This window comes from Terrapene carolina, unplaced genomic scaffold, assembly GCF_002925995.2.
Source record: "Terrapene carolina triunguis isolate 2854851 unplaced genomic scaffold, T_m_triunguis-2.0 Scaffold231, whole genome shotgun sequence".
NCBI classification, from domain to species: domain Eukaryota; kingdom Metazoa; phylum Chordata; order Testudines; family Emydidae; genus Terrapene; species Terrapene triunguis.
This window is the reverse complement of record NW_020664582.1, coordinates 1835509-1862393: the sequence shown is the minus strand read 5'-3', so window position 1 is coordinate 1862393 and position 26885 is coordinate 1835509. Positions and strand designations below refer to the sequence as shown.

General features: G+C 53.9%; 1 protein-coding gene across 4 annotated transcripts in view; it reads right to left on the bottom strand.

The window, feature by feature from the left end:
• Positions 1–889: 889 nt before the first annotated feature.
• Positions 890–26885, bottom strand: part of DTX2 (deltex E3 ubiquitin ligase 2) — a 55206-nt gene continuing 29210 nt past the window's right edge. The window contains exons 4-9 of one of the 4 annotated variants that reach the window (XM_026656531.1): positions 24038–24169; positions 8351–8421; positions 6138–6296; positions 5821–5982; positions 2650–2739; positions 890–1627 (exon numbers count right to left, since the gene is read on the bottom strand). In XM_026656531.1, coding sequence (XP_026512316.1) covers positions 1403–1627; positions 2650–2739; positions 5821–5982; positions 6138–6296; positions 8351–8421; positions 24038–24169 — 839 coding nt within the window. In that variant the 3' untranslated portion in view covers positions 890–1402. Of the gene's footprint in view, positions 1628–2649; positions 2740–5820; positions 5983–6137; positions 6297–8350; positions 8422–10662; positions 10750–24037; positions 24170–26885 lie in introns of all 4 variants that reach the window. The other 3 variants (XM_026656532.1, XM_026656533.1, XM_026656534.1) reach the window with 3 other exon arrangements.

The window sequence follows — 26885 nt, the reverse complement described above, 5'->3', positions numbered from 1 at the left end:
CCTCCTCAATTAACACGTTAATGCCTGCCCGGCCCCATTGCTGGAGTTGAAGGGAGGATGCTGGGAGGACTAAGTACAGGAGAGCATGCTGTAGTAATACCACCTAGGCGCCAGCACTTCCCTTCTTTTGATCACTGTTGAGTGTTTCACCTAGTCTGGTGGGCCAAACCACTTCAAGCCAGCGTTCAGGTCACTACATCACTCCCTGAAGGCTCAAGCTGTGTTTCGCTTCATACCTCCCTTCCTACCCAACTTTAGAGCCTGCTATGTTCCTTATGCAGGGGCAGGGCCCCTGGTTTTGTTCAACCAGAAGCTGCAGGTGGGGAGGGGTTTTCTGGCTGTCACGTGCTACCCTGTCTCACCTGGGGACTGCTGCCGCTCCTGTTGGACAGCTCTGTAATGCTGTAGGACGGCACAAATCTAAACAGATCCGAGGAGGGTGGGGAATTGACCACAGCTCCTAGACTCTGCTGCTGGGGAATGACACGCCCCTCTCTTTCCTCGAGACCTGCGGCACTATCTGCAAAGCCTCCACCAGGAAAGGCACAGCTTGCATTGTGCAGCAGACAACCTCGCTACTCCGAATTAGACAACAGCACCATGAAAGGGAGGTCCCAATGACCAGAGCCCATCCACGGACTCCAGGAACTGTCCTTCCCCTTGGCAGGATTGCTTCTGCGGTATCCCTGCCACACTGGCTCGCAGCTGGCCCTGCTGTGGCAGGACAGGTAGCCACCACCATCTTTAGCAGAAGAACAGTAGGCTTGGCTCTCTCCAGCGTTAGCCAAGCTCCAGTGAAGGACCACGTATCAGAACAAAAAAAGACTAAAGCATCAGACACAAGAGATTCCTTCAAGGCTAATGACAACTCTCCATAGCAATGCAGCGTTTATTAGGAGCACAGCACATGTATTAAATCAGCTACCCGGGGACGTGGGGGAGAAAGGACGCACTCGGAAGTGTCTGAGCAGAGCCTCGGTGGATTAGCCAGAGGAGGACAGACATTTCTGGCCACTCGTTGCTGATCCAGAGCCAGCAAGCCGTCCCTCTACGCAGCGAGGGAGCAGGACTGGGACTGCCCCAGTGCTTCGAAAGCGAGTTGATCAGCCACCTAGGGAACACATCCCGAGCATGCCCTGGCTGCAGCAGGAGCGCTCCGGCGTCACGCCCGAGACCCCAGCATCAGGACCCTTTGCTTATACAAAAATAACCTGCTCTCCAGAAAACAGACTGTACAGAGCACGTGACCCCCAAATCCAATGTTATTGCTCAGAACACGACAAGTGATTAGAGACAGGAACTTAAGGCAACAGGAATAAGTGCACTAGCCGCCCGCCAGAGGCCTGAGTGGGCATTCGCCGTGCATTGCACAGCCGGAACGCGGAGCCGGGACCGAGGCGAGTTACTGTCTCAAGCAGGCCTCGGTGACGCCCTGAGCCGCCAGCTCCGCCAGCACGTTGTCCAGGTAGTTGGGGTCGGGGTAGCCGTGGCCGCTGAGGTTGGTGTCCATCTCCGTCTTGTGGTGGATCTCGTTCCACACCACCGTGTTGCTCTCGCCGGTCGTGCTGGAAGTGCCCACGGTGAAAATCAGCCGCCTCTTCCAGGCCACCCTCAATAGATCCAGGACCTAGAGACGGCAAAGAGGAAAGCTCGATTATCTACCCAAGTCCAGGGCCCATTTCCCTCCCTGCAGTTCCCTCCTTTCCCAGGCTCTACGGCCACATGGTGGGAGCGCTGCCCAAGTGGTGAAGGCAGCATGGCCTAGTGGTTGGGGCACCAGGTTGTGAGTCGGGAGCCCTGGGCTCTATTCCTGACCTAGCTGGCGCAGATCACGTCCCCTCTCTGGTCCCGAGTTTCCTGGCTGTACAATGCGGGGAAATGACACTTAACCCCTTTCGCCTGAGGATCTCAAAGCACTCTGCAAAGGTGGGTAAGTATCAGTATTAATGACCCGCAGCACCAGCAGGCCGACTTCCTTCCCTCCCAGAGAGGCAGGAGACGCAAGCCCTGCTCCCTCTGGATCTATGCAATATCCTCCATTTCTAGACAGGTGTCAATCCTCAACAGTTACCCGTAGAGGAGACAAGGAGGGGGCGGCGTCTGGATGAACTCCAGGGGGCAGATTTCTCCAGTGACATAGCCGGTTAAAATCTAACTGGCTGGAGCCCTGCAGTCCCACGAGGGAACCCCGGGTATTCAGGTTGGAAGGAATGCTCCTAGTCCATCCCCGGTATGGGTACAAGCTAGCACCAGGGTATTAACCAAGGAGACATGGAGATTCCAGCGCCTCCCTTATCAAACTGCTCCCTTTACCCAACTGTCCTTGCAGTTACCAATGGGACCCACCCTGCCAGATACTGTGTGCCAACACCCATTTAACTCAGTGGAAGTCCAAGGCACTCAGCCCCTTGCAGAAAACACTTCATGCCTCCTACGATCAGGACTAGCCACGGACTAAGATTGCAAGTCGCTTGTGGTTTGCAAACTTAAGAGCCACCACATGAATTCAGTTACTGCACCGACAGGGAGTGAGGGCATGGCTCTTGTAAGACTTGAATTAAGTCCATTCAGCCCCACTGGAAAAAGGCCAGACTCCGGTCAAGTGCCGGTTACTGGCAAGTCCTGATCCAAGCGGTGTCTTGGCATTACCTTTCTGCCCTTCTCGTTATCGGGAAGGTAACAGTACCGGGGAAAGCCTCTGGCAGTGTATGGCATCCCTGGGTTGGGGTGCTCCGGCCCCTGCAACAGATAAAGGCAATCAATCAATTCTGTACCAATGCCGGCTCCTTTCACAGGCTGACGGCACTGACTGATTTTTCCAACAAGGTGTGTGCAGGAGAACAGAACTGTGTAGACCTGCCCCCTCCCTGCTGCACCAAGTCCTGGGGGGGGGGGTTACCCCCACCACGATCCTCCTCCTGTTGCACCCCCAAGACTTGGGGAAAATGGGGCATAACCCCCACCCCCCCACCTGATCCTCCAAGTCCCTCTTGCTGCTCTGAGTCCTGGGATGAATGGGGCTGTTTTCCCGCATCCACCCTCTTCCCAGGCTTGGAGGAGAATGGGGCACGAGCCCCTCCCTGACATACTGACCTGTGCCTGTCCCCCATCTCCACCTGCCTTATGCTACCCTGCCATCTCGGCCCTGCACTTCAAATCTACACCCGCACCCTGCCGTTGGCTGCCGACCGGCCAGCCGCACCGCTCTGGCACTCCCACTGACAGAGCAGAGGGCAACTACATTCCCAGGATCTGTGCGCCAGCCACACGTCGGGCTCACTCGGCGACTCACAGCGAGAGAGGGGTGGATTCTGGGCACTGCCGTTTTCAGGCAGGATAGTATTATGAAATCAGGGGCTGGAGTTATTGGAGTTGGAAACAGGAGTCTCCCTGACATACCAGGAGACGTGGGTCACTCTGACCTCAACACACCGCTGCTTGGGGAAAAATAGGGGCTTGGCTACATTTTGGACGATTCCGGGAGTGGGATTTCTAATGCCCGATAACGTGTTGCGCATTAGTCCATGCAGACCCCGCTGGAGTGCACTACAAAGTTCCCGTAGCTTGTAGCGCGCACCAGCAGGATCTACATGGACCAGCTAACGTGCAACGTGCTTTAGAGATCACATCCCTGTAGTCCGCATTAGGGACCGGTGAAGACAAGCCCTAAGGATCTGAATCCAACCGTTGCAGCTCGGCCAGGTCTGGTTTACAAACCGAACCACCTGAAGTGTGCGCAGGGATCGATTCTCCCCAGCATGACCCTTGGGAGAGCAGTCACACCTGTGGAGAGTGGGAGGAAAGCCTATTTTGCACAGACGTTAATGGCTACATAAGGGGAAAGGCAGTTGGGGAAGTGCGGGGGGGGGGAAGGGGAGGGCCTGCCTGGAGATCCATTTTTGGGGGGGGGGAAAATTTAAGTCCAAGATAGGCAGCTTACGAAGCCGCCCCACAATGCCGTTTGCATGACATTAAGAGTTTCCATTGTCCACCTGGTTATTCAGGCCCGCCAGCCAAAACACCGGTTTGCGGGTGTCTCATCTGTACAGCGTCAACGGCTCAGCACACCAGGTGGCCTCTCTGCTGCGAGTGAGAGCACAGGCTGACCACCTGGGAGACCTGGGTCCAGCCAAGCTTGGTTACTTGCTCAGCTATGTGACCTCGGGCAAGCCGTGCCTCAGTTTCCCCATCTGGGAAAGAAGGGTTCATCTCTTCTCAACATCCTTCCATTGAGGGTTTTTCTATTCTCACTCGTCACCGTAATATCTGAGCACCTAAATTAGCAGCGATGGCTAAGTCTCCGGTGGACTTCCTGGAATCTCCGGTGTTTCTCCCTTTTCAAGGTGAAAAAGCCCAACGCTGCTGCTTAGGGCAGGACGCAAGACAGGTGAAAATAGTTCCTGGCTACACAAATGCCACATGTCAACCAGGCTAAGCAGCCCCCACAAGGTATAGTCTCTCAACGGATCATTATGGGAGTCCGAGTGATGAAGGGAGCCTTGTCAGTGCATTCTTAACCGTAAGTGTATGAATCGAATGCCCCACACAGCACAGAGGTAGTTAGTACATAGATGGATTTACAAGTGTGTTAACAAGCTCTTTGGAAAAAATGTAGCGCCCAGATCCCCTGGGATCTTCCATTAGATAAACCCAAAATTGGGGTAGGTAAGAGGAGTTAAGGACATAGGACTAGAAGGGACCTCCTGGGTCAGAGGCTAGTCTCCTGCTATCAACCCCCATCATATAATCCCAGGCAGAAATTTATCAAGATCCAGCTTAAAATAAGTTCTGTTTCTGGCCTCCACTAATCCTACGGGGAGGCTGTTCCGGAACCTCACTCCTCCGATGGTTCAAAACCTCCTAATTTCCACCCTAAGCTTAGTCATGTTCAGTTTATCCCCATTTGCTCCTCTAGCTTCAATCTCTCTCCTCCTCCCTCCCTGTGGTCCATGAGGATCTGAAGTGGTCTAATCCAGGGGTGGGCAAACTTTTTGGCCTGAGGGCCACATCGGGGTTCCAAAACTGTATGGAGGACCGGGTAGGGAAGGCTGTGTCTCCCCAAACAGCCTGGCTTCCGCCCCCTATCCACCCCCTCCCACGTTCCACCCCCTGAATGCCCCCCTCAGAACCTCGGACCCATCCAACTCCCCTGCTCCTTGTCCCCTGATCGCCCCCTCCTGGGACCCCTGGCCCCTAACCGCCCCCCCGGGACCCCACCCCCATCCAACCCCCCCTTCTCCCTGTCCCCTGACTGCCCCGCCCCCTGACAGGCGCCCCGGGACCTCCTACCCCATATCCAATACCCCCTGCTCCCCACCCCCTTACCATGCCGCTCAGAGCGCCAGGGCTGGCAGCCGCGCCACCTGGCTGGAGCCAGCCACGCTGCCGCGTAGTCTAGAGCACTGGAGCGGGCCGGCGGCTCTCGCAGCCTCACTGCCCGGTAGGAGCTCGCAGCCCGGCTGCCCAGAGTGCTGGCGGCACGGCGAGCTGAGGCTGCAGGGGAGGGGGGACAGCAAGGGAGGGGCTGGGGCTAGCCTCCCTGGCCGGGAGCTCAAAGACCGGGCAGGATGGTCCCGTTGGCCGGATGTGGCCCACGGGCTGTAGTTTGCCCACCTCTGGTCTAATCCTTTGGAGCCCAATCCAATCTCTCTCTCTCTTTTTTTTTATTACCACAAGCGTTGTGACACGAGTTCCACCGCGGCAGACATTAGCTTTAGCTCATGGTTCTGTTTGTTAGGCGCATGACGACAGAACCTAGGTGTCTCAGCCAAGGAGCAGGGCCTGTACAGACAGAACCGGAGCTGACAGCCGCCCACGTACCTGAATTCCCCTGCTAATGGAGTACACGATCTGTATCGTCCCACAGTCCTGGTGGCCGGGAAGGGACTGAGTGAAAGTTGAAACCTCCATCTTCCCTTTCGGCTGAGTGCCGGTCTTTTCGCCATAGATGGTTTTACAGGAGGGGCACTGCAGACTGCCATCCTGTGGGTGAAAAAGGGCCCCCGTGAGCGGGATTTCATGACAGCCGTGAGGACACTGGCATTAGTATCTGTATTGCCGTCCCGGGCCCTACTCATGGGTCAGGACCCCGCCGTGCTAGGTCTCGTAGGGAAGAGTGGGCCGGGCCGGCGCAGTACCTTGTTCCCGTTGGCGTACATGGCCAGCACACAGAGCAGGTGGAAAGCGTGCTGGCATTTGGTCAGTTGCCCCACCGCTTCCGGCTTGATTGTCTTGCACTCACAGGCATCGCTGTAGCCAGAGGGCGACGCCAGCTTTTCCATACAGATGATACAGTCCTTGAAACAGAGCAAGAGGAGACGCCATTTACCGTCAGCATCGAACATTAGCTTTGTTGATGCATCAGCTTGCCAGAGAGAGACCATTTAGAAATTATCTTCAGTGGCATTAAAACCCCACTTTGAAGTCTGAGGAAGTCTCTGCTCCCCCCACCCCCCGAGCTTTTACCTGTTGTGAAAACACTGATTCTTCTAGTTTATTTGACTTGTCTATCAGTGTGATCTCTAGAGGCCTGTCCCTATAATCTAATAATAAAAGTATTTCTACAACTCCTCCCATCCTGAAGGATCCCAAAGTCCTATACAGTAACTCCCCACTTAACGTCCTCTCGCTTAACGTTGTTTCGATGTTACGTCCCTGCTCCATTACAGAACATGCTTGTTGAAAGTTGTGCTTTGTCCACGGCTGGCAGCCACCCCCCCACCCCACCCCCATCAGCTCCCCTACGCCCTCGACCCCCAGCACCTCCCGCCTGCCAGCAGACTCCGTGGATCAGCGCCTTCCCCCTCCTCCCCCCGCCTCCTGCCCGCGGCAATCAGCTGGTTTGCGGTGTTCAGGAGGCAGGGGAGGGAGGGGGGAGGCTGCGCACCGCATCCTTGCTCCTCCCCCCAGCCTCCTGAATGCCACCAGACAGCTGAGTGCTGCATGCAGGAGGTGGGGGGAGGAGGGGGAAGGCGCTGATCTGCGGGGTCCGCTGGCAGGCGGGAGGTGCTGGGGGGGGGGGGGGGAGGGGGGACATAGGGGGGCTGGTAGGGGGAGCTGCCAGCCGGTTTAATACTGGTTTTAAATTGCATGTTTAAAATGTATATAATGCCTTTTGTCTGACCAAAAAAATGTCCCTGGAACCTACCGCCCCCCGCCATATTTACATTAATTCTTATGGGGAAATTGGATTCACTTAACATCGTTTTGCTTAAAGTCGCATTTTCAGGAACAGAACTACAACGTTAAGTGCGGGGTTACCGTACATACACCCTGAAATCCTACCAACTAACGAGTGCCCAGCCCAAGCGGGGCTAGCATCGAAAGGTTACACCCTGGAGTTGTTGGTGAAAGGTGGAAGTGGGGGGACGAGACAGTTTTTGTAGCTACGGGATGAGAGCGCCCTGGAAAGCTGGGCCAGCCCAATCTGAGAGCGGGGTTTGCTAGTTGGTCTCTGTCCATGAGCAGCCTACTCCTTTACAGATTAGAAGAAGCCAAACCTCTTCGTACTTGAGTATTAGGCTAAATAAGGAGGCAGCCTTGTATAAACTTCCTATCTCAAGAAGCAGCGTGTATCCCTCCTCAGAGCTCCTGGAGCCAAAGCGGACTCGGGGGCACTGAAATGTATTTTGTTAGCTGCTGAGCAAGGCAGTTTTCCCCGTGAGATCTCTGCAGGCAACATGCATTTGAGATGCAAATATTCTGCAGAGAGGTCCTATTGCAGCTGTCTCCTCCGAGCATTAGAGTCTGCACATGGGACCCTCTAAATAAATGTCCCAGCCTTTTGGGGCACTTTTACCAGCCTAAGGTCCCAAAGTCAGCACCCACCACTGCCTCCCATTCGTTTGGGTGCTTCCTAACAGACAGGGAGGTTTGGGCTGCTTCAAACTCTGGCTGTGGTGGAGTCTCGCTCCAGTTCTCTCTCTCTCTCTCTCTCTCTCACACACACCCCGTGGTGTCCCAGGGTAGGAACAGGGACCCTGGAGTGTCACTCACATGCATTTTTTGGTACTGTCTGAGAGCTCAAGGCAGCTTACAGGCCTTGCAGATACAAGATATTCCAACCAACAGGCCTTTATTGTTGACAAGACTGTTAACAGGGGGTCCATTGGGAAGTCATCTATGGGCCAGTTCCTCAGCTGGTGTGTGTGTGTGAGCGTAGTGTCCGTGACGTGACCAGCTGAGGATCTGGCGAACAGTCTAAAGAACTGTGTAGGTTTCACACGAGCCTTTCCCAATATGCAGTAAGGTGGCCTCTTATCCAGCCCACAACTGCTTTCGTTTCTTCCGTTCTTCCCCCCTTTGGGGGAAAACGCTGTGGTCAGAGACTCCTGTGATTCCTCGCACTCACCTCATCAGCGGGGGCTCCTCTCAGCTCTTCCAAGTATTTCCTCACCACCTGCTCAGGCTCGCTGGGGGTCACTGAAGAAGGGGAGGGAAAAAAAAAAAAAAAAGCCCATAGGGAAATAAAGATTCCAGAAGGTACAACATGAGCGAGAGACGGCTGAGGAGGGAGGAAAGCGAAGCAGTGGCAGGCCGGCCTGCCGAGGAAAACGGTTAAGGGTTAGAGTTGGAGCAAGTTAGTTCAGCAGGGGCCATTCTGACTGGTCAGCGCTACTCTACTGAGGGCTCAGATGCTACGGGTGCAGGAAATGTGTCGATCTTAAGGCCAAAACAAGGGACCAGTGCTCACATAGTCAGACGTCCTGCAAAACACAGGCCAGAAAATGTCACCCGGTAAATGCCAAAGAGATAAAGAATCGGGTTGTAAAAGCTACCACTGCACGGGGCGAACAGCCGCTGCTCCATCTGAAGTCAATGGGAGCTGCGGATGCTCAGTCAATCTGAAGCAGACCTCAGGATCCTCTCTAGTCTGCCGATACTTTGCTGTCCTATGCTCTCCCCTCATACTAGACACTGGCTCCTTTCAAATACCAGTATTTTGCTGCCCGGTGTCTCAAGGACCATACACACTGCAATGGTGGAAGAGTGTCATGGATCCTACATCATTAAAAAAAAGCAGCACACGGACACATACTATATAGATCGTACATATTTAGTCTGAAAACCATTATCTATATGCACTAGGGCTCTCATACCAAAGAGAGCCAGGCAAAAATCTTAAGTGAAGACACAACCAAGGTCAGATCCAGCAATTGTCAAGGTGTTCTCCTTATGCCACGAAGCAGCACAAGAGTGTAATAAGCGTCACTGCTGGAGATTGCATTCCTAGCAGGAAAGCAAACCCTTCTTCGGAAAGGAAAGGGCCTTTTCTTGTGAACGTCTCATGGCTGATCTTGGCCAGCACCTCCCATGGAACACAAGTCACTGGGGTTTCTAAAATAAGCGGGTTTCTGAATAAAATGAACGCAAGTCTCCAGAATTATTAACTGGGCAGAGGCCCAGATCCACAAAGGTACTGAGGCATCCCACTGATTCCATGTAAGTTGTGCCCAGGTACCTTTGAGGATCAGGGCCTGAAATCCTTATATTGACCGGAGTTCTCCTCAAGCCAAGAGCCGGTGCAAGCGCGTATGCCCCACTGCTGCCCAGGGCTTGCCCTTCAGCACAGGAATGGATTTCCTCCCTGCTGGTACCTCAGGGCATCCCTCCCTCCCCACCCACCGCCCTACCCGGACTTTGGTCTGGGACCACCCCGGGGCTGGGGCGGTCCAGCGCTCTTCACTGAGCTCACCTACGTGGCAAAGAACACATAGTGCCACAATGGTGGGCACTGGTCCATGAGGCTCTGAATGGAGACTTCTAGCCCCCCTCAGGTAGGACATCAAACAGCTGTCAAAGACCAGCTTCTTGCCATTCCCGGCATGGGCCGTGGGGCCAGCCACTCCAGACCAGCATGGTTATGGTGGCATTTCACCACACTCCTTCCCACAGGTGAAAACCCCCCGGGAGGCTCCCCCACCCGCCCTGAACATCATAATAAAATAAAATAATAATAATATATGGAGATATATCTATCTCCTAGAACTGGAAGGGACCCTGAAAGGTCATCGAGTCCAGCCCCCTGCCTTCACTAGCAGGACCAAGTACTGATTTTGCCCCAGATCCCTAAGTGGCCCCCTCAAGGATTGAACTCACAACCCTAGGTTTAGCAGGCCAATGCTCAAACCACTGAGCTATCCCTCCCCATGGGGAGAAGGAGGAGGAATCCCAAGTCATGGTCCTGACCCAGCCCATGTGTAGGAAGAGAATGAACTCCTCCCTTTGAACCCAGGAGATGGGATGAACCACCCTCTCCCCCAACGGCAATGTCCCCCCCAAACACGCACACAAAGCTCAGGTGGCATTTCGCAGACCACCCCGTGAGCTGCCTGCTGAATCGGTTTGGCAGAGGGACCTAGGGGCATCCACTGAAATGCAGCTCAAGGGGTCACCTGCTCTAGCAGACACCTTGACCCTGCGATGCAGCACTCAGGGGGCCATAAAGGACAAGGGGGCTCCATTAAGCAGCTCACTTGTCACCCAAATGAGTTAGACTGGGATTGCTCCTTGCGGGACGGGGGCGCTCAGGAAGCCCCCACCACACAGCTGGGAGCCAAGAACCTGTGACGGGTCCCACAAGCCAGGGGAACGTGGGCCGGTGCCCCTCGCGCTATCACCAGGTGCCACGCGACCCGACGGCAGGGCGACAAAGCTCCTTACCAGTAACCGTGTCCATCATAGACGCGATCAGGCTCTTCCACCAGCCTGTAAAGGGAAACATTTGCACAATCGACGTTATGACTCCACCTAGCAGAGGGCAAAAGAGAGGGCTAGTCACTCAGCTGGTCTAGAGCCCTCGGCCACTCCCTCCCCACTCAGCCCTTCTGTAAAGCCGAACAGACCTACGGACGAGAGAGGGGCCGGAGGGGTGCAGGGTGGGGGAAGAGGAGTGCCATGACAAATGCTATTACCAGTAAGTAATTCTTCCTTGCCCCTTCTCCTCTTCCTCCATCCCAGCCAGCAAAGCTAGAGGGGCCCACAGGACCGGGCAAAGGCAGCCTTCAGTGAGGAACTCAGGCCTACCACCAGGCAGAGGAGTTTCAGTGGCTGACGCTCCAGGCCCCTCCACCCAAGAGGACACCACGTTCTCAGTGTCCCTGGAAGGGGAGTCTGGGGATCTACGTTGGCTGGCTCGGAGCGTCCCGGGGTCAGGTTTCCTCAGTTTACCACTCCAAAAGGCATTTCCCTAAGCACCGCAAACATGCCCTGTGCACCTCCTGCAGGGTCCCCAAGAGTGAAGGCTCAATACGGCAGTTCCACCTGGGTGACCCTGTCTTCTTCCAATTCTACCACCCTGTTAACCCCACCACTGTGGAGCGGGATGCCGGCTCTTGGGCTCAGGTGTGGCCAAGAGCAGTATCTCTAAAGGCAACTCAAACGACCCTACCGCCGATGAACAGGCCAGACTAGGTTCCAGCACTCTCCCCGACAGCTCGGAAACGCTCGCAGGAAAACACAGGAGATACAACTTATTTTGGTCACTGAGGAGAGCAGTTGTGGTTACACAGGGATTGGGTCTGACGGGCACCATTCCTGCAGAGTCACTTTCAGAGTAGAAAGTAGTTTTAGGAAGCGGACAGAAAGGACCATCCACTTTTATGCAAAGGTGACATTCCTTGATCAAGTGGGCAAAGGTTCTGCTGCCTCAGGTCCCTCCCTTCGCTCCGGATGTCAGACAAATTGGTCTCTTCAGTTCTTGAAGACCTGGTTTTGGGTCACAAAGAACTCCAGGGGCGCTCGACAGCCAGGACAGCTTTCACCCAGAAGACGTGGCCAGATTCAAGGCTACATACTGACGAATAGGAAAGCGTGAATGAATAACCCTTCTGGACAGTGAGAGGGGAGATGAAAAGCTACCTTGTCCGGTAAGAAAGATCAACGTGTAACGATTCCATTGCATCTGCCTTCCGGGATTAAGAAAGAGCAATTGAAAGGCTGCTTTGAGGGCTAATTCTGACTTGCATTGAAGTCAATGGCTAAACTCCCACTAATATCAAAGGGACCAAGATAAAGCCCAAGGCCTGTAGCTCCAGGGAAACCAGCCCCATCAAGACAAGAGACCCCCCACCCCTGCAGCAGAGTTATGCTAGCAACAAAGAGTTTCTAGCGGATGGTCTGGAACAGAGATTCCTAGATTTTAAAGGCCACAAGGGGCCATGATGACCCTCTCGTCTGACCTCCTGAAGAGCACAGCACGGAGAACCTCACCCAGTGATCACTGCAGCAAGCCCATAACTTCGGACATGAAGGAATAAGCACAAGAAACTAAGGTCCAGCCAGGCTCAGGATCCCCACTAGCACGAATGGCTGCTGTTAACACCCCCACAAGGCTAGTCCATGAGGAGCCTGGTCTTAAGGAAACCCCACTGCACGTTGTGAGACGGGATTGGGGACCAGGAGCTCGGGCCTGTGCCAAGAAATCCCATCCTCACGCTGCCAGCCATCAGATTCCCTGAAGTGGAATGCTTGGGGGGGGGGGGGGGGGGGGGGGGGGGGGGGGGGGGGAGAGAAGAAGTGGGGGAGATCTTCCTGACTGACCTGACAAGTAGGCTCAGGGCCAGAAAATAGGGTTACCATATTTCAACAATCAAAAAAGAGGACACGGGGGGAGCCCCACCCTAGCCCCCATCCACTCCCTCCCACTTCCCACCCCCTGACTTCCCCCCTCAGAATCCCCAACCCACCCCGCTTCTTGTCCCCTGACTGCCCCCTCCTGAGAACCCCCCACCCTAACTGCCCCCCTAGGACCCTACCTGTCCCCTGACTGCCCATGGGTGGCAGGTTTGTAGAAATTTTGGTGGTGCCCAGAACCCCCCCCCCCCCACCTGCCTAAGGCTCTGGGAGGGGGGTTGGGTGGGGGGAGGAAGTCTGGGGTGCAGGTCCTGGGCTGGGGATTAGGGTGCAGGAGGGGTGCAGGGTGCAGGCTCTGGGATAGAGTTTGGGTGCTGTGTGCAGGCTCCAGGCTGGGGCAGGGGGTGGGTGTGCAGGAGGGGGTGAGGGGTGCAGGCTCTGCGATGGAGTTTGGGGGTGGGAGGCAGTGCAAAGGGAGGGAGTGCAGGCTTTGGGAGGGAGCTTGAGGGCAGGAGGGGTGTGTGGGAAGGGGGAGGGGGTTTGGGACGGAGTTTGGGGATAGGAGAGGGTGCAGGGGTGAGGGCTGTGGGTCTGAGGATGAGGGGTTCATGATGCAGGAGGGGGCTCAGGGATGGAGCAGAGGATTAGGGTGTGGGGGGATGAGGGCTGGGGCTGAGGGGTTTGGGGCATTGGAGAGGCTCAGGGCTAGGGTGGAAGGGCAGGGTAAGGGCAGCCTGTCTTCCCATTAGTGGATGGGGGGCACTAGAACCCGGGGGCAGCAGACAGCAGTTGCTGCATGGAGCAGGGTAGAAATGTGCACAAGCAGGCAGGGGAGAGGGGCCCACTGCTTTCTTTCGGCCAGAGACAGGGGGAGACCCGCGGGGGCGGGGGGTGGCAGGTGGAGGCCGGGGCCCACTCCAGGCAGGGCTGGGGGAGAGACCCAGCTCCAAATATTGCTGGAGCAGAGCCCCCGGCCCTGAATATTGCTGGAGCTCGGGCACCACAAAAGAATATAACCTGCCGCCCCCCCACCCCATATTCACCCCCCGACCCTCAGACAGGCCCATCCAACCCTCCCGCTGCTCCCTGACTGCCCCCGGGACTCCCCTTCCCATGCCCATGCCGGTTCCACGTGTAGGCAAAACACACGGCAGGTGGGGCTGTTTGTGTAGTTGCATGGCAGGTGGGGGGGGCAGGGGAGGGACTCTGGCTGCTGGAGGCCAATGGGAGCGGCGCAACCAGGCCCAGCCGCCCAATCACCACGCCGCACTCTGCACGGAAGGGAGGGAGGGAGAAAAATCCCGGACCTTTTAACCTTGTTACCAATTGCTCCCGGACGGCTATTTAAAGACACAAAAGCCGGACATGTCCAGGGAAATACGGACGGATGGTAACCCTACAGAAAACCATGATGGCCAGAGCCAGCCTGGGACTGAGCAGATGGCAAGGGCCCTGCCTCAGTTTGCTTCTTACCCTCAGAACAGTAGGAGGTAGCAGGAGGCTGTTCCCAAGGACCCCACTCAGAGAATGGCTTAAAGGGTCTGGCGAAGATGCTTAAAGCATCTCTGCTTGGCCAGTACAGATGCGATCTAGCTGGGCAGTTTCTGGGCTCATCCCAGAATTAGACCTTGACAAACTTCGCACCCCTCTCCAGGGGAGCACAGACAGTCCCATGGACAGGAAGTAGCGGCTTGGCACAGCCACAAGAACTGGGGAATCCCAGGAATTCCCCCCTCCAGCTGTGGGGCTAACTGCCTGTCTCAACAAGCCAAGCCACCATGACCACATAGGGAAGCCTCGGTGGCCAGGCTAAAGCTCACGCTCCTAGAAGGCTGAGACACCCCACAGAACCCTCAAAGATCCTCATTGAGGAAAGCAGCTCTAGGAGCTCGCACTTATCAGCTGGGCCTAGAGGAACCAGAAACCCACCGCAGCACAAACTGATACCAAGGTCCCCTCTCTAGGCAAGTCCATACCTGAGATGGCATCAGGAGCCTGTGAAACAGACACTTCAGATGATTTCAATACAAATAGCTCAGAGGCACCTCCCCAGAAGCCTGCCTGCGTTAAGGAGCCCTTTTGAAAGAAGGCTCTGCCCCCTCCCGTAGATCGCAGCTGGACCCAATTTCTGAAAGGAAGCTGCTTGCACCGCCCTTTGAGGGAGCTATTAAGAGGAAGAAGCTTCACCTGTGGGAGAGGCCATCCCTGATTGGGGAGGAGCCATGGGAGATTATAGGGAGGAGTGTGTTTGGGGGAGCAGACCAGGGTTACTCAGAGAGTAAACACTCTCCTTGTCTTAACTGATAACGCCACTCTTGTATTCAGCTTTGCTGAGGGGAGCCAGGGGCTGGACTGGCTCAGCGAGGGTTGTGTGGTGGAGGAAAGATGTGTTCCTTCTTCATGGAGTTGGTCAGTCGGGATCTTCATGAAGCTCCTAAAGATGCCAACCCAAAGGTGGGGGATACAAGTGACCAGCTGCCAATCACTTGGCTAGGTGGAGAGGGGCGAATACACATCCTTCAAATGAAGCAAACAAAAGTAATCCTTAGGGTACCGACCTTGTGTCTATTCCCAGCTCCACCATAGGCTCATCTGTGTGACTCTAGGCAAGTTCCTAGCTCATTCTCTGAGTCCCTAACTCCTCCCCCCTCCCACGGACCTTTGGGCTCTCCGGGCTGAACGGCTCTCTCGGTATGAAGGATCACTGTTCAGGGTCTGGATATTCCTGTGCAGGACGGCCCTGACCCCAAGTGTTGGTGGACTGTGAGGTTTATCCTGGCCGTGTCCTGGGACAGAGCATGGCAAGAGAGAGAGAGGAGACAGAGATGCAGGCAAGGACGAGACCCTGACGTTTCTCAGTCTTCTCCACTACAGCTCGGTTCTTTAGGGACGGGCCGTGCCTTGGCTCTTCCGGTGGGCCTGAGCTCCAGCCCTTTAACCGTAGGTGGGGTGACATACACAGCAAGTGTGAGCCCAGGGGACTCGGAAGGGGTCAGCGAGAGGATCTACCCCATGCCCAACGGACTGGTAAAGCAGCGCGTGTATCTTCAGGTCTCTCTTTCCAGCCCGCTGAGATTAGATTCGGCTGCCTGTGCTTCTGCTGTCCTAGAGAGGGCATAGTTGCCTCTATGGCAGCTGAGACTCTCCTTTACTTTCTAGCTCCCACCAAACGTGAGAGCAAGACGGCACCATTCATGGAGCCTTCACTGCGATTCTGCTGCCCTCTGAACGTTCGTAGCCTTGCGCTTGTCCAGAGGAGATAGAGGTAGGGGGTGCTGGGCTCCTGGCACCAGGAGCACTGTGAAAATCTTACCCAGCAGCTTATTTGATGGCTGTAGACTTGGGTTCTTCCCCCAACCAAGCGACACCTCGCCAGGGCTAAGACAAGCTCCCAGCAGGACTGATGGGATGGGGCAGGGGAAGGAACTCTGCCCAGCCATGCTGTCAAAACCATCCCCCTGCACATCTGGACTGGTCTAGCCCCAGGGACATGATGGAGTCTAGCCTCTCGGAGCCAAAGGGAGGTCCGTGGGCCCTCGGGCGGCAGGAAAATCTCAGCTTCAGCCATGGGGGAGACGCTGGGGGTGGGGGGGGCGTGTTTCCAGCTGCTTGGTACCAGCTGGCAGGAGCGGGAAGGTTGAGTTACCCTGCGTGGGTCCAGGAGTGTTTCCAAGCAACTCCCCCCCCCCCCCAATTCACAGGGGCAGCGCCTGCACCCGGAACAGGCTGACTCTCTTTGGTGCCAGAAGGGGGAGACCCGGAGCCGAGCAGCGCTCGCTACGGCATGTGCTGTCAGTCCCCTCTGCCAGTCCCAGGGTGAAGGGAGGGGTCCCAGTTCCCCCTGCCCAGCACTTACCCTGCCAGAAGATCCCCGGGGGGGGGGGGGGAGGGGGGAGAGGAGGATCTTAGAAGGCAACTGCCACTTTAGCCTAACAGCTGTAGAATGCAGGGGCTGGAGGAGCTGGGGAGGGGATTGGGTTCCATGCACGGCTGGCAGGTGGGACCAGCCGAGCAAGGGCAGTAAATCTCTCAGGTGGTTGTGGTCGCTGCGAAGACAGCGACTCCAGCTTTCCTTGCAGGGAAACAAGCCTGCTCTGCAGGTTCTGGGCCGGCCTGGAGGCAGACAACCGGCCCACAGGCTTGGGAAGCGCTTTGAGATCTATGGCTGGAGAGCACAGGCTGAGCCCTAAGCAGTAGATCAGCTACGTGCCTGGCTGCAGGCGATGTCAACACTGCCCACTTCTTCCAAGGTGGCCCAGTCTGATAGCACGTCAACGCCAGTCTCAGGCCCGTGGCTGGGATCTTGAGCTCTGACTGCGGGATCAGGCACCAGATACCTCACCCTGGAACGTTTCCTTCTGGGCTGTTCCTTTTTAAGATTCTTCTTGTCCTCTGGGCTGGGAGCTGGAGAGGGAAAGGAGGCCGACACGGAGGAGGCGGCAAAAGGACAGAGGGAAGCAGATGGCTGGAGTTATGCCAGCAGCGAGGTCTGCTTAGGAGGCAGCATAACACCATCGCCCCGTGTGTCCCTTTCTACAGCACAAGACAAACGAAAGCTGTTTGTGAGATTCACCCACGTGCAGAAATACTGAGGACGCTCCTTGCTCAAACCTTCCGCTGCCCAGACGCATAAACCCTGGGTTCTCCCGAATGATTTATGGAGCACCACACCGGAGAGTGGGCTTTTACAGAGCAAATAAGGAGAGATTCCCCGCCCAGAAGAACCCCCAGTCTCTGTTAAAACGAGGACAGGAAGAGGAGGCAAACGCTACGGAGAGGGGCTAGGACAATGGGGTCATGCAGAGACTTCGATAGCTAGGATGTGTCTTGCTGGTTACAGTGGCTGGAACCCCCACCTCAGAATACTGATGGTTTTGCCATCTCACAAGCTGAAGGCTAGTTCCTACGGTGACTCCTCTGAGCCTGGGGTATAAAATGATCATACACTCCTGTGCTGCTGGCCCTCTGACGCCTGTTGCTACAAATGACACCAGCTGAATTCGTAGCCTCCCGCCGGCTCTTTTCGCTTTGCAGCTCTGCGCCAATGGAGGGGAGCAGGGTTTTTGCTGGCCACAATGCTGCACAGACCTGAGGGCCCCGTAGGAACGGGTATGTATAAAGGCATCACAATTTGGCAGGATGTAACCTAGTGTCCATAGGGAGGAGCGGCTTGGGTCACCCTAGGCAATCCCCTCGGGCACTGCGCCAACCCACAGCACCAAGAGGAAGATGCCAACAGGGGAGTGTTTGAGAGCAAGGGGCCCCCCATAGGTTCTGTCTCCTGCTCTGAGCAGGATGGATTCATTCACTAGAGGACTGGCTGGTTTTCTACCAAAGAGGCACCAGATTTTGGCACAATATCCCCATCCATTAGTAGTATGCCAGTAATTCCCATGAGACGCTACAAGAGCCCTGTCAAGCCCTGAGAAGCTCCCTGCAAAGCTAGAGCATCGGGTTCAAGGCAGCTGGAGACAGGTTTTCAAAGCTCTCTGCCCCCATAGAGGCACCACGGTAGGTGACCAGGTTCTCCAGGAGATATTAGTGTGCCAATGCAGGCCAGCTGCTCAGCGCTTTTGAAAATTCAGCCCCAATAGTGGGTGCTGAGCATTTGGGAATTTGGGAATTTTGAAAGAGAGCGAAAAGCAGAGACCTAGGCAATGATGATACCTACCAAGAGGTCGAGACACAAGCGGAGAACAACCACATTTGATTCAATAGATGTACCACCTTATATTACCCCAATCTGTACCTTAAGGATATTTGCTTCGAGGCCTTTGTCCAAATCTTCTTTAATCTATCCCCACCCTAGTTCATAGAATCACAGAATATCAGGGTTGGAAGGAACCTTAGGAGGTCATCTAGTCCAACCCCCTGCTCAAAGCAGGACCAACCCCAGAACAGTTTTTTGCCCCAGATCCCTAAGTGGCCCCCTCAAGGATTGAACTCACAACCCTGGGTTTAGCAGGGCAATGCTCAAACCACTGAGCTATCCCTCCCCCTAAACACTCTTCCATGGCTCTTTGGAGTCAACACTGGGTTGAAAAATACTACAGCATAATCTAATAATGTTGTCTGTCTCCCACCGGTCCTTTGTTACTTTACTGATCATTTGGGAAGGGAAGAAAGGTTCATTGTTCCTTCGTTTAGAGACGTGAGGATAAATTATTTTCCTAACGCTGCCCAGTTGCTGGCGCGAGTAGGAGGTTTATAAGATGAGGACTTTCCAGGGATAACATTTAGCAGCTGTGTTTTGGAGGCTTACAGCAATAACGCACCTCCTTCTGGAGATTAAAAGGAGCCATATGGTCTGCAGCAGCTATTATTTCACACACGACACATGGAGACGTTATTTCTAATTAAAGTCAGGGAAAGTGATTTCTCCCCTCCCCCAAATATTTTTGCACAGCGTTCTCCTGTTTTTGAAGCCAGGGGATTTAAGCTTCAGCTACACTGAGGGCTTGCACACGTCACTCGGGTGTGAATAAGCCCCCTCCCTGAGTGAGGTCACTTACACCGACCTAAGCGCAGGTGGGGACAGCGCTATGGTGGCAGAAGAGCTTCTCCTGCCGCCACCCGCCCCTCGCGGAGGTGGATTTGTTGCGCTGATGGGACAGCTCTCTCTCCCGGCGCCATCGAGCGTCTGCACTACAGCTGCGCTGATGGAGCGTTTCTAGCGTAGACTCGCCCTCCACCGAAGAACCCGGCTGGGCCTGACGTTTCCTGAAGTGTTGGACGTGCTTTAGGGCAGTCGGTTTTTCCTGTTCTTTGGCATGGATGATTCCTTGAGTGAAGTTTTTATTTTATTTTCCTCTTGCTAATCCCATGTCTCTAGTGACCTCAGAGGAAGGACCTCCCTTGAGGCAATCGGGAGAAGCTAGAAGACCAACGAGGCATGGGACCCTTGGTGGAGGAATCCTTCCCCATTGTAACAGGGTGCTCGGTCCCTTTAAGAAGGAGTTTTGAGCCCCCGCACCCCCATTCAGTGGCGTGAGTGTGAAATGAACCACGTACAGAAGGAAGTACACTTTCCTTTAGTTCATCACTGCCACGGTCTGCAGCTTTCTGCCCACCGAAGGACAACAGGCAAATGCTTACACCCGCCTGAGAGCTGGCGTGGGTGAGTTGCTGGACTATGACAGGCGATGGATTAGCCACGCCCCCATGGAAACACAGGCCAGCAACTGGGAACATGAGGCATAGAGATAGTGCAACCCCACCCTGCTCCTGCCCCCCAAAAACCCTCCTCAAGAGAAGGGGGACAAGCAGGGAAGCTATGGCTGAGTGCTAGCTAGCGAACCTTGTGCTACAAGACGTTTTGGTTGTGCTGTACTCTACCATAACCTTGGCTGTGTCCTCTTGTCTCTTCCCCCAGGGAAGGATGAGCATTCAATTTAATCTACCCTATGTGGGCTGCTGCACCGGTTTTCTCCATTGAGTCAACCTAGGTGGTTGGTTCTGAGACAACCAGGAACAAGAAATGCTGGGGTGGACCTAATCTCGAGGTACTCACTGTATTACTTTCCCCTTTGCATGGATGGATTCAGATTCTCTTGCAGAATTAGTGCTGTAGCTTTATACCAAGGTAAAAATGTTGTGTTCTCTGTTTTACATAAGGTAGAAATGCTGAGGCAACTTGAAATGCACTAGCTGTATGATTCACCTCTACCAGAAAATCAGCTGCAGAACTGAGAGAACAACAGGGTATCCACTAATTATCTTCCTCAGTCAATACAGGCTGGGCATTTGCAGAAGAGCACCATAATCCAGTTTGGGTTTCTTCAACTCTTTCTTTTAAACAGCATGTAGCTTGGAATTGCTGATGCACAGACCTGATCTCTTCATTAAAACGCTCTGTGTGATCAGCTGTGAAATCCCGCAGTGCTGCTATGGAAACAAACTGCCACAACACAGGCATTCGGAGTGGCTGATGTAGGACTTAAAACCAGCCATCAGAGAAATTGACAAAGTTCAGCCTCCTGGGTTCTAGGATGCTAGAAGCGACTGATGTTTAGGTTCAGAAAGCATCCCACTACCACGCCTCTAGGCGCCTCAACAGAGAGATTCGAATTATTTACACGGTTTACTGATGCCTTCACGCAAGGATGCATCGGTTTACAAATCTCTCCGGGATACAAGAATGTGTGTGTTTGTGATACAGCAACTTATGAAGCATAACAGGACCAACGGGATAAAACTGTCATGTCTGAGCTTTACAGCTACCAGGTCTACAAAGAATGACTGGGCAAAAGAATAATTACAATGAAACACACCCTTCAAGTAGCCCTTGTTTATTTCCATGGCCGTAATGGCTAAGGATCTCCAGCAGGGACAGAGGCCTTTAATACTAGCAGGGACAGAATACTTTAGAGGGCCTGATCGTGGGAGGTGCTGAGTACCCTTTACTCCCAGGCAGCTGAATGCTCAGAACCTCGCAGGGTTGGGCCCACACCACATAAAGCAAACGAACCTCTATGAGCAAACAAAACGGTTAATGGAATAAGTCATTCTCCTCTTCCAGTGGGGAGACACCCAACCGTTGTGGATTAATATGGGACAACTGTGCTGGAAAAGGCCTGGCTAGGGAAGTATGTCCATGTGCGAGCCACTAAAATAACAATGAAAAAAAACAATGGGCGGGCAGGCACAGTCCGGCGGGCAGGCAATTGGCAAGTCCCAGCAGGCAGACTGGGGCAGGAGGATTCAGCTGAGCGGGTGTAGTCTCCATGCAATGTCAGAAAGCCCCCAGCTATTCCCCGGACCTCTCCACTCTCCCGGGGACCGACACCCTCCTCCCCCTTCCTCTGGCCCTTCTGTCGGCTTCCTGGCTCATTCCCCATCACCTTGAAACTCCCGGGCCCTTTTCCGAGTCTGGCACAGCACTGTCTCCAGCCCACTGTCCTGGCCCCATTACCACCCCTCCCGTCCTGCAGCGTGACGTCCAGCGAGCTCCTGCTTCACAACCAGTCAGTCACTCATAGTGCGATGTGCTTAGAGGCTCCCCTTGCGCTAGGCGCTGTACAAACCTACCATCGCTGCCCCACAGAACTTACAATTGGACCGAGCTAGGAGGATCTGTCTAGGGCCGGATCCTCAGCTGGAGTAAAGGGAGAACAGCTCCATTGAAGTCAATGGGGCTATGACCAGAGTCTAGACCTAATCACCCATTACACCCGCCACACCCGTTCATTGTGCTCGCCTGTTTCAGCCCCGCCTGGAGCTCTCCTCCACCCTGTTCCTTCATGCTGCTCCCTGTCTGTGGGAAAGCTCCAGCAGGCCAAGCAACCTCACTCCCTCTTCAATTCCTCCAGCTGCAACTTGCCCTCCTTGGCCTTTAATGCAGCTCGAACTGCAGCAGAATAATTCAGAGTCCTAAACAAGTCAATCTGGGACCCAGGGAGCCCAATTTAAGCTTGTGGGCCCAGATCCTCACAGGAATTTCGGCCCCCAACTCCCATTGAAATCAATTCGGTGCCTAAATACCTGTGAGGATCTGGTCCTCAGTCACTTTGAGGGCATCTTCCCGCCCCCCAATTAGATCAGAAGCACGTTGGCACAGGCCCCCCTCTCTGTATATGGGTGAGAAGTGCCAGGCACCTGTTTCAATCATCCACATTCTGTAATAATTAATGCCAGGAGCTCAGTGCCCACACTGCCAGGGCGGAGCTCTTCACCCAGCTCGGCCCTTCGTCACTGCTCTCCATTTCCACGCTACGTCTCTTCTCCACCTCTTCTCTCTTGTTCCTCCTGTCCATTCCGAAGTCTGGTGTCCCTCACTCCTTGCTCACCCTCCCTTCCGTCCTCTCCTCTTCTGCTTCGCAGCCTGGTCTCTCTGTCCCCTTTCCCTTCTCTTCTGTTGCCCTCCTTTCATTACTCCCCCAGCATCACTCTCCTCCTGGGGTGGTGTATGCCCATTCCATCTCCTTCTCTAGTCCTCCCTCTAGGGTCCCCTGATCTTCACCTTTCTCTCCCCACTTCCTCCTTCCCTCCATTGACTGCCAAGATCTCCAGTATCTCCCCCCCGCCCCAACGTATTCATAGAACCTTTTCCCTCTGCCCCTTTAGTGACCCCATTTGGGTTTCCACATAGGAGGGGTCGCCAGTGGCACATGGTTGGACAAACACCTGTCAGGGAAGGTCTAGGTGTACTTGGCCCCGCCTCAGCGCAGGGGGCTGGACTAGATGACCTCTCCAGGTCCCCTCCAGTCTGACATTTCTATGAGTCTATGCTGCTTAAACCTACTGTGTTGCCTCTCTCAGCCCTCCTCCCCCATTTGCAAACAGCCCAAGTGCAGAATGGGGGGGGGGCACTCTGATGGGAGGCGTGGCCAGGCAGAAGTGGCCCATCCCTATGGCACTCCCTTGCAGCTCAGGCTGCAGCTTTGGGTACAAGACCTGTTCTTTCTGGTAGTGTAGTTCCATGCCAAGTGCCCTCTTGAGGCAGAAACCTGGGCCCAGCAGCTTCACCCAGGCCGAGTGGCTTAGCTTGGGCCGGGAAGGGAAACTATCCCAGTGGCTGGGCTGGCAAGCAGAGTCAGCACACTACTGCCAGGATGGAATAACCGAGCTTTCCACCTTAGCTCTGCCGTTGGCCTTTCCCCATGGTAGAGCCCGGGGCTGGGCTGGCACACACAAACACGCAGGCCCGGCTCTCCGGTGGCTTGTGAAACAATGACCTCCACAAAGCTGCGGCTGCACGGCTTGGGAGATGGGGAAGAGCAGGAAGCGGAGAAACCACTGGGGAGATGACTAAGCCTTGCAACAGGGCCCCGGTAGCTGCTACTGCTGGGTAGAGATACGGGAAACCAACATGCAGCCGGCCCCGTTCCACCCGCTCAACCCAATGCTGAGCTGTAGGAAGTGGGTTTAACACATTTCATCCGACAAAGCCCTAAATGGCCAGGGACTGAGTTGTCTGAAAGGCACCTCTTTCCCTGTGCTCAGGGATGACCAGCAGGGCCACCCAAGCTGAATTCCCACTGGAGAGCAGCTGAAGGATGTATTCCACAAGGGGCCCCCAACTCTGGAACTCACCAGCTCCCTGATCAGCAAGGGACCCCAGCACACGGAGTCCTGGGCCATGACTCTCTTTGGTGCTACAGTAATACAAATAATAGATAGTAATCACTGACCTTCAGAGTGCCCAGCAAGCCCTGGCTGTCAGGGATAGAGGATCCCGGTGGGACAGGTCTGAACGAAGTGTCTGGCTGCCGGGTTATTCAATATGTTAATTACCGGTTGAAAGGGGCCGGGTTAGTTAGAGGCATGGTCTATTTTTACAAGCTTATTTTCCGACGTGTCAAGGAGCGTTTAGCGCAAGGGAGACGAGCCCTGCTCCTCTTTATGAAATGAGTGCACCAATCACGGCAATTTAGACAGGCAGGCCAAGGGGGGGAAACGAACAGTGAGCGCAGAGATAAAGAGAAGGAGATTGAAGCAAATACCAGAGAGTTTGAGCAGCAACTACCTTTCTTGGACACTTTCCTCCCTTCCTTAACTGAGCTGTTTTTTTTAGTGGCTCTACGGGTGCTGGCAGGTTGCGGCGCACAGGTCAGACGCACAGGAAGTCCAGTGGCTGACATCAGCATAGCCGTCATGCCTACAGGGGACACGAGGTCAACATGCAGGAAGGAAACAATGCGGAAATAAATTTATTTAAAGGGGGGAAAAAAAAAAGGAATAAATTTTTCAAAGAAAATAAAAAAAACCTTGATTCAAAGAACACAAAGTATTTGTAAAGCAAATAAATGGGAAAGGTGATTCAGTTTGATTTCAGTGCAAGGACAGGAACTGGAGACTCCAGAGGAGGAACGGCTTGGATGGCAAATTAAAGCGGAGGAATATGTTCATGAATCTGATAAATGCTACCTGAAGCCGCTGCTTTAACAGAAGGCCTGTCTTCACCTCGGACTTGAAGCCTATGGATTAGCATAGACGTAGGACTCCGCTAGTTAGATGGTAAGTGCCTCTAAGGCTCAGCTCTGCAAGGTGGGGAGTACTTTTGACTCCACATTAAGACGTTCAGCACTTTCCAAATCTGTTCCTTAGGCCTGGTCCACACTAACCCCCCACTTCGAACTAAGATACGCAACTTCAGCTACGTTAATAACATTAGCTGAAGTCGAAGTACCTTAGTTCGAACTTACTGCGGGTCCAGACACGGCAGGCAGGCTCCCCCGTCGACTCCGCGTACTCCTCTCGCGGAGCAGGAGTACCGGCGTCGACGGCGAGCACTTCCGGGATCGATTTATCGCGTCTAGACAAGACGCGATAAATCGATCCCAGAAGATCGATTGCTTACCGCCGGACCCGGAGGTAAGTATAGACGTACCCTTAGATTGTAAACTCCTTGGGGCTGAGACTGAGGGCCCTGCTTTCATTTATGCTGGTGTAAACCTGGAGTGGCTCAACTGGTTTCAATGGAGTTACACTGGATTCACACCAGTGCAACAGCAGAATTGGGCTCACTCTCATGTTCTAGGCCTCATACAGCCCGGGACACGTCGTCTGCACATTGACCCCGATTCATTAAAACACTTAAGCACATGCTTAGCTTCAAGCATTACGGCACCCCATTGACTTCAGCCGGATCTCTTCGGGGCTTTGCTAATCAAAGCCACAGGAAAGCACTGTCCTACGACGGATTTGTTGAATTCGGTTAATTATTCCTCTTAAAAGGACACCTGTTCCCTAAAGGGAAATTGGCACAGACAGAACTTCAGGGTTGACTCTATTGATCTAATGCTGCAACATTCACTACTGAAATACAGGCCAGTTGCAATCCTGTAATGCAATCTAATGTAATAAAACTGCCCGAATGCGGATATATTCAAGGAACCGCCTGCCTGCCTCACTCCCCAACAGAAGAGTATTCTACCCTGACAGACACCAGGATATTTAGAAAATCCCTTTTAAATGCAGCTCTTGACAGTGGTCAACATTTAGCAAGAGTTACCCACCAGGGTAGTACATGAGATGTAGCGATGTGTATTTCCCTATTAGGGTTTCCCCTACATGGGGAGTGTTGGTAACCAATGGCTTATAACTCTGTTAGCTGATATTTTAAGTATTTTGTTTTTCAAACCCTTGTTCGGTTGGGGAAGGAAAGGCAGCATAAAAGATGCACAAAATGAAATCATTCTTTAACTAGTACAATAAAATATCAGATACATGCACACGAGCTATAAGCAACTGAAAACAGGGTATTAGCATGGGACCTCTCAAGAAACCTTAAGTACAGGGGGACACTATCAGCTCGGCCTAAAATATAAAACTCACTAAGAGCATCTATGGACTTTGCAGAGTCAAACACCCCTGTGCAAGGTCAGGGCGAAATGCTGTCCAATAAGAATTCTCCACTCACACCAAGGACCGCATTCTGTACACACTTTACAACACCTTACAGTAACTCCTAGGGTTCCTTCTTATACAGCTACGGACAGCCCCTGACTAAGACCTGACAACCTTAGGGTCTGATCCAAAGCCCATGGAAGGTGGGAGACAGGAAAGATTAATAGCCCCTTTTACAGATGGGGAAGTGGGGCACAGAGATTAAGTGACTTGCCCAAGGTCACCTGCAACACCTATGGCAGAGCTGGGAATTAAACTGAGATCTCCCAAGCCACAGTCCATCATCTTAACAACAAGATCATCCTTCCTCTCTAACAAGTGACTACCAGAGGTGCAAGGCAGTGAAGAACTGGGCCTGATATTTGTATCCTTTCTACAGCATTGCAAAAGCTATCACAAATTGTTACTCTGACAGGCAAGTATTATGGTGATGGGCATTTTAGAACTGCATGTCAGACTAAAACAGAGATGATTTCAAAGGCAACCCCTTTGAAATGGAAGATTGAAGGGGGGAAAATGAGAGAAAAATAAAGGGAAGAGGAAAAAAGGATAGAAGAGAAGAGAGAGAAGGGAGAGGATTGTAGGAGATGAATGAAGTTCTATCGAAGAGATCTAGACACAGAGTACATGGATAAACTACAAGCCACACTCCAACAGACATGAAAGATCATTTTTAACGAAATCTCTGAGGAATGTCAATCTCTGGGTTTCCTTTCACATCACTCCTGCTTACCAAGAGACATGAGAAAACGGAAGCTCTCTGCTTTCTCACCAGCTAAGGGCCTCTGCCACACACCGTGCTGGAGGCCAGCACTCCGGATCTCCAAACAGCTTCCACCATGGTGGACTGTGACACCACAACACACACGCACTCCTTACGCAGCAGCCGTGGGACAGGAAATGCAGAGAGTCCCCAGCAGCTGTGGGATGTTGACAAAGGGAGAGACTCTTGATTTTTAGTGGGT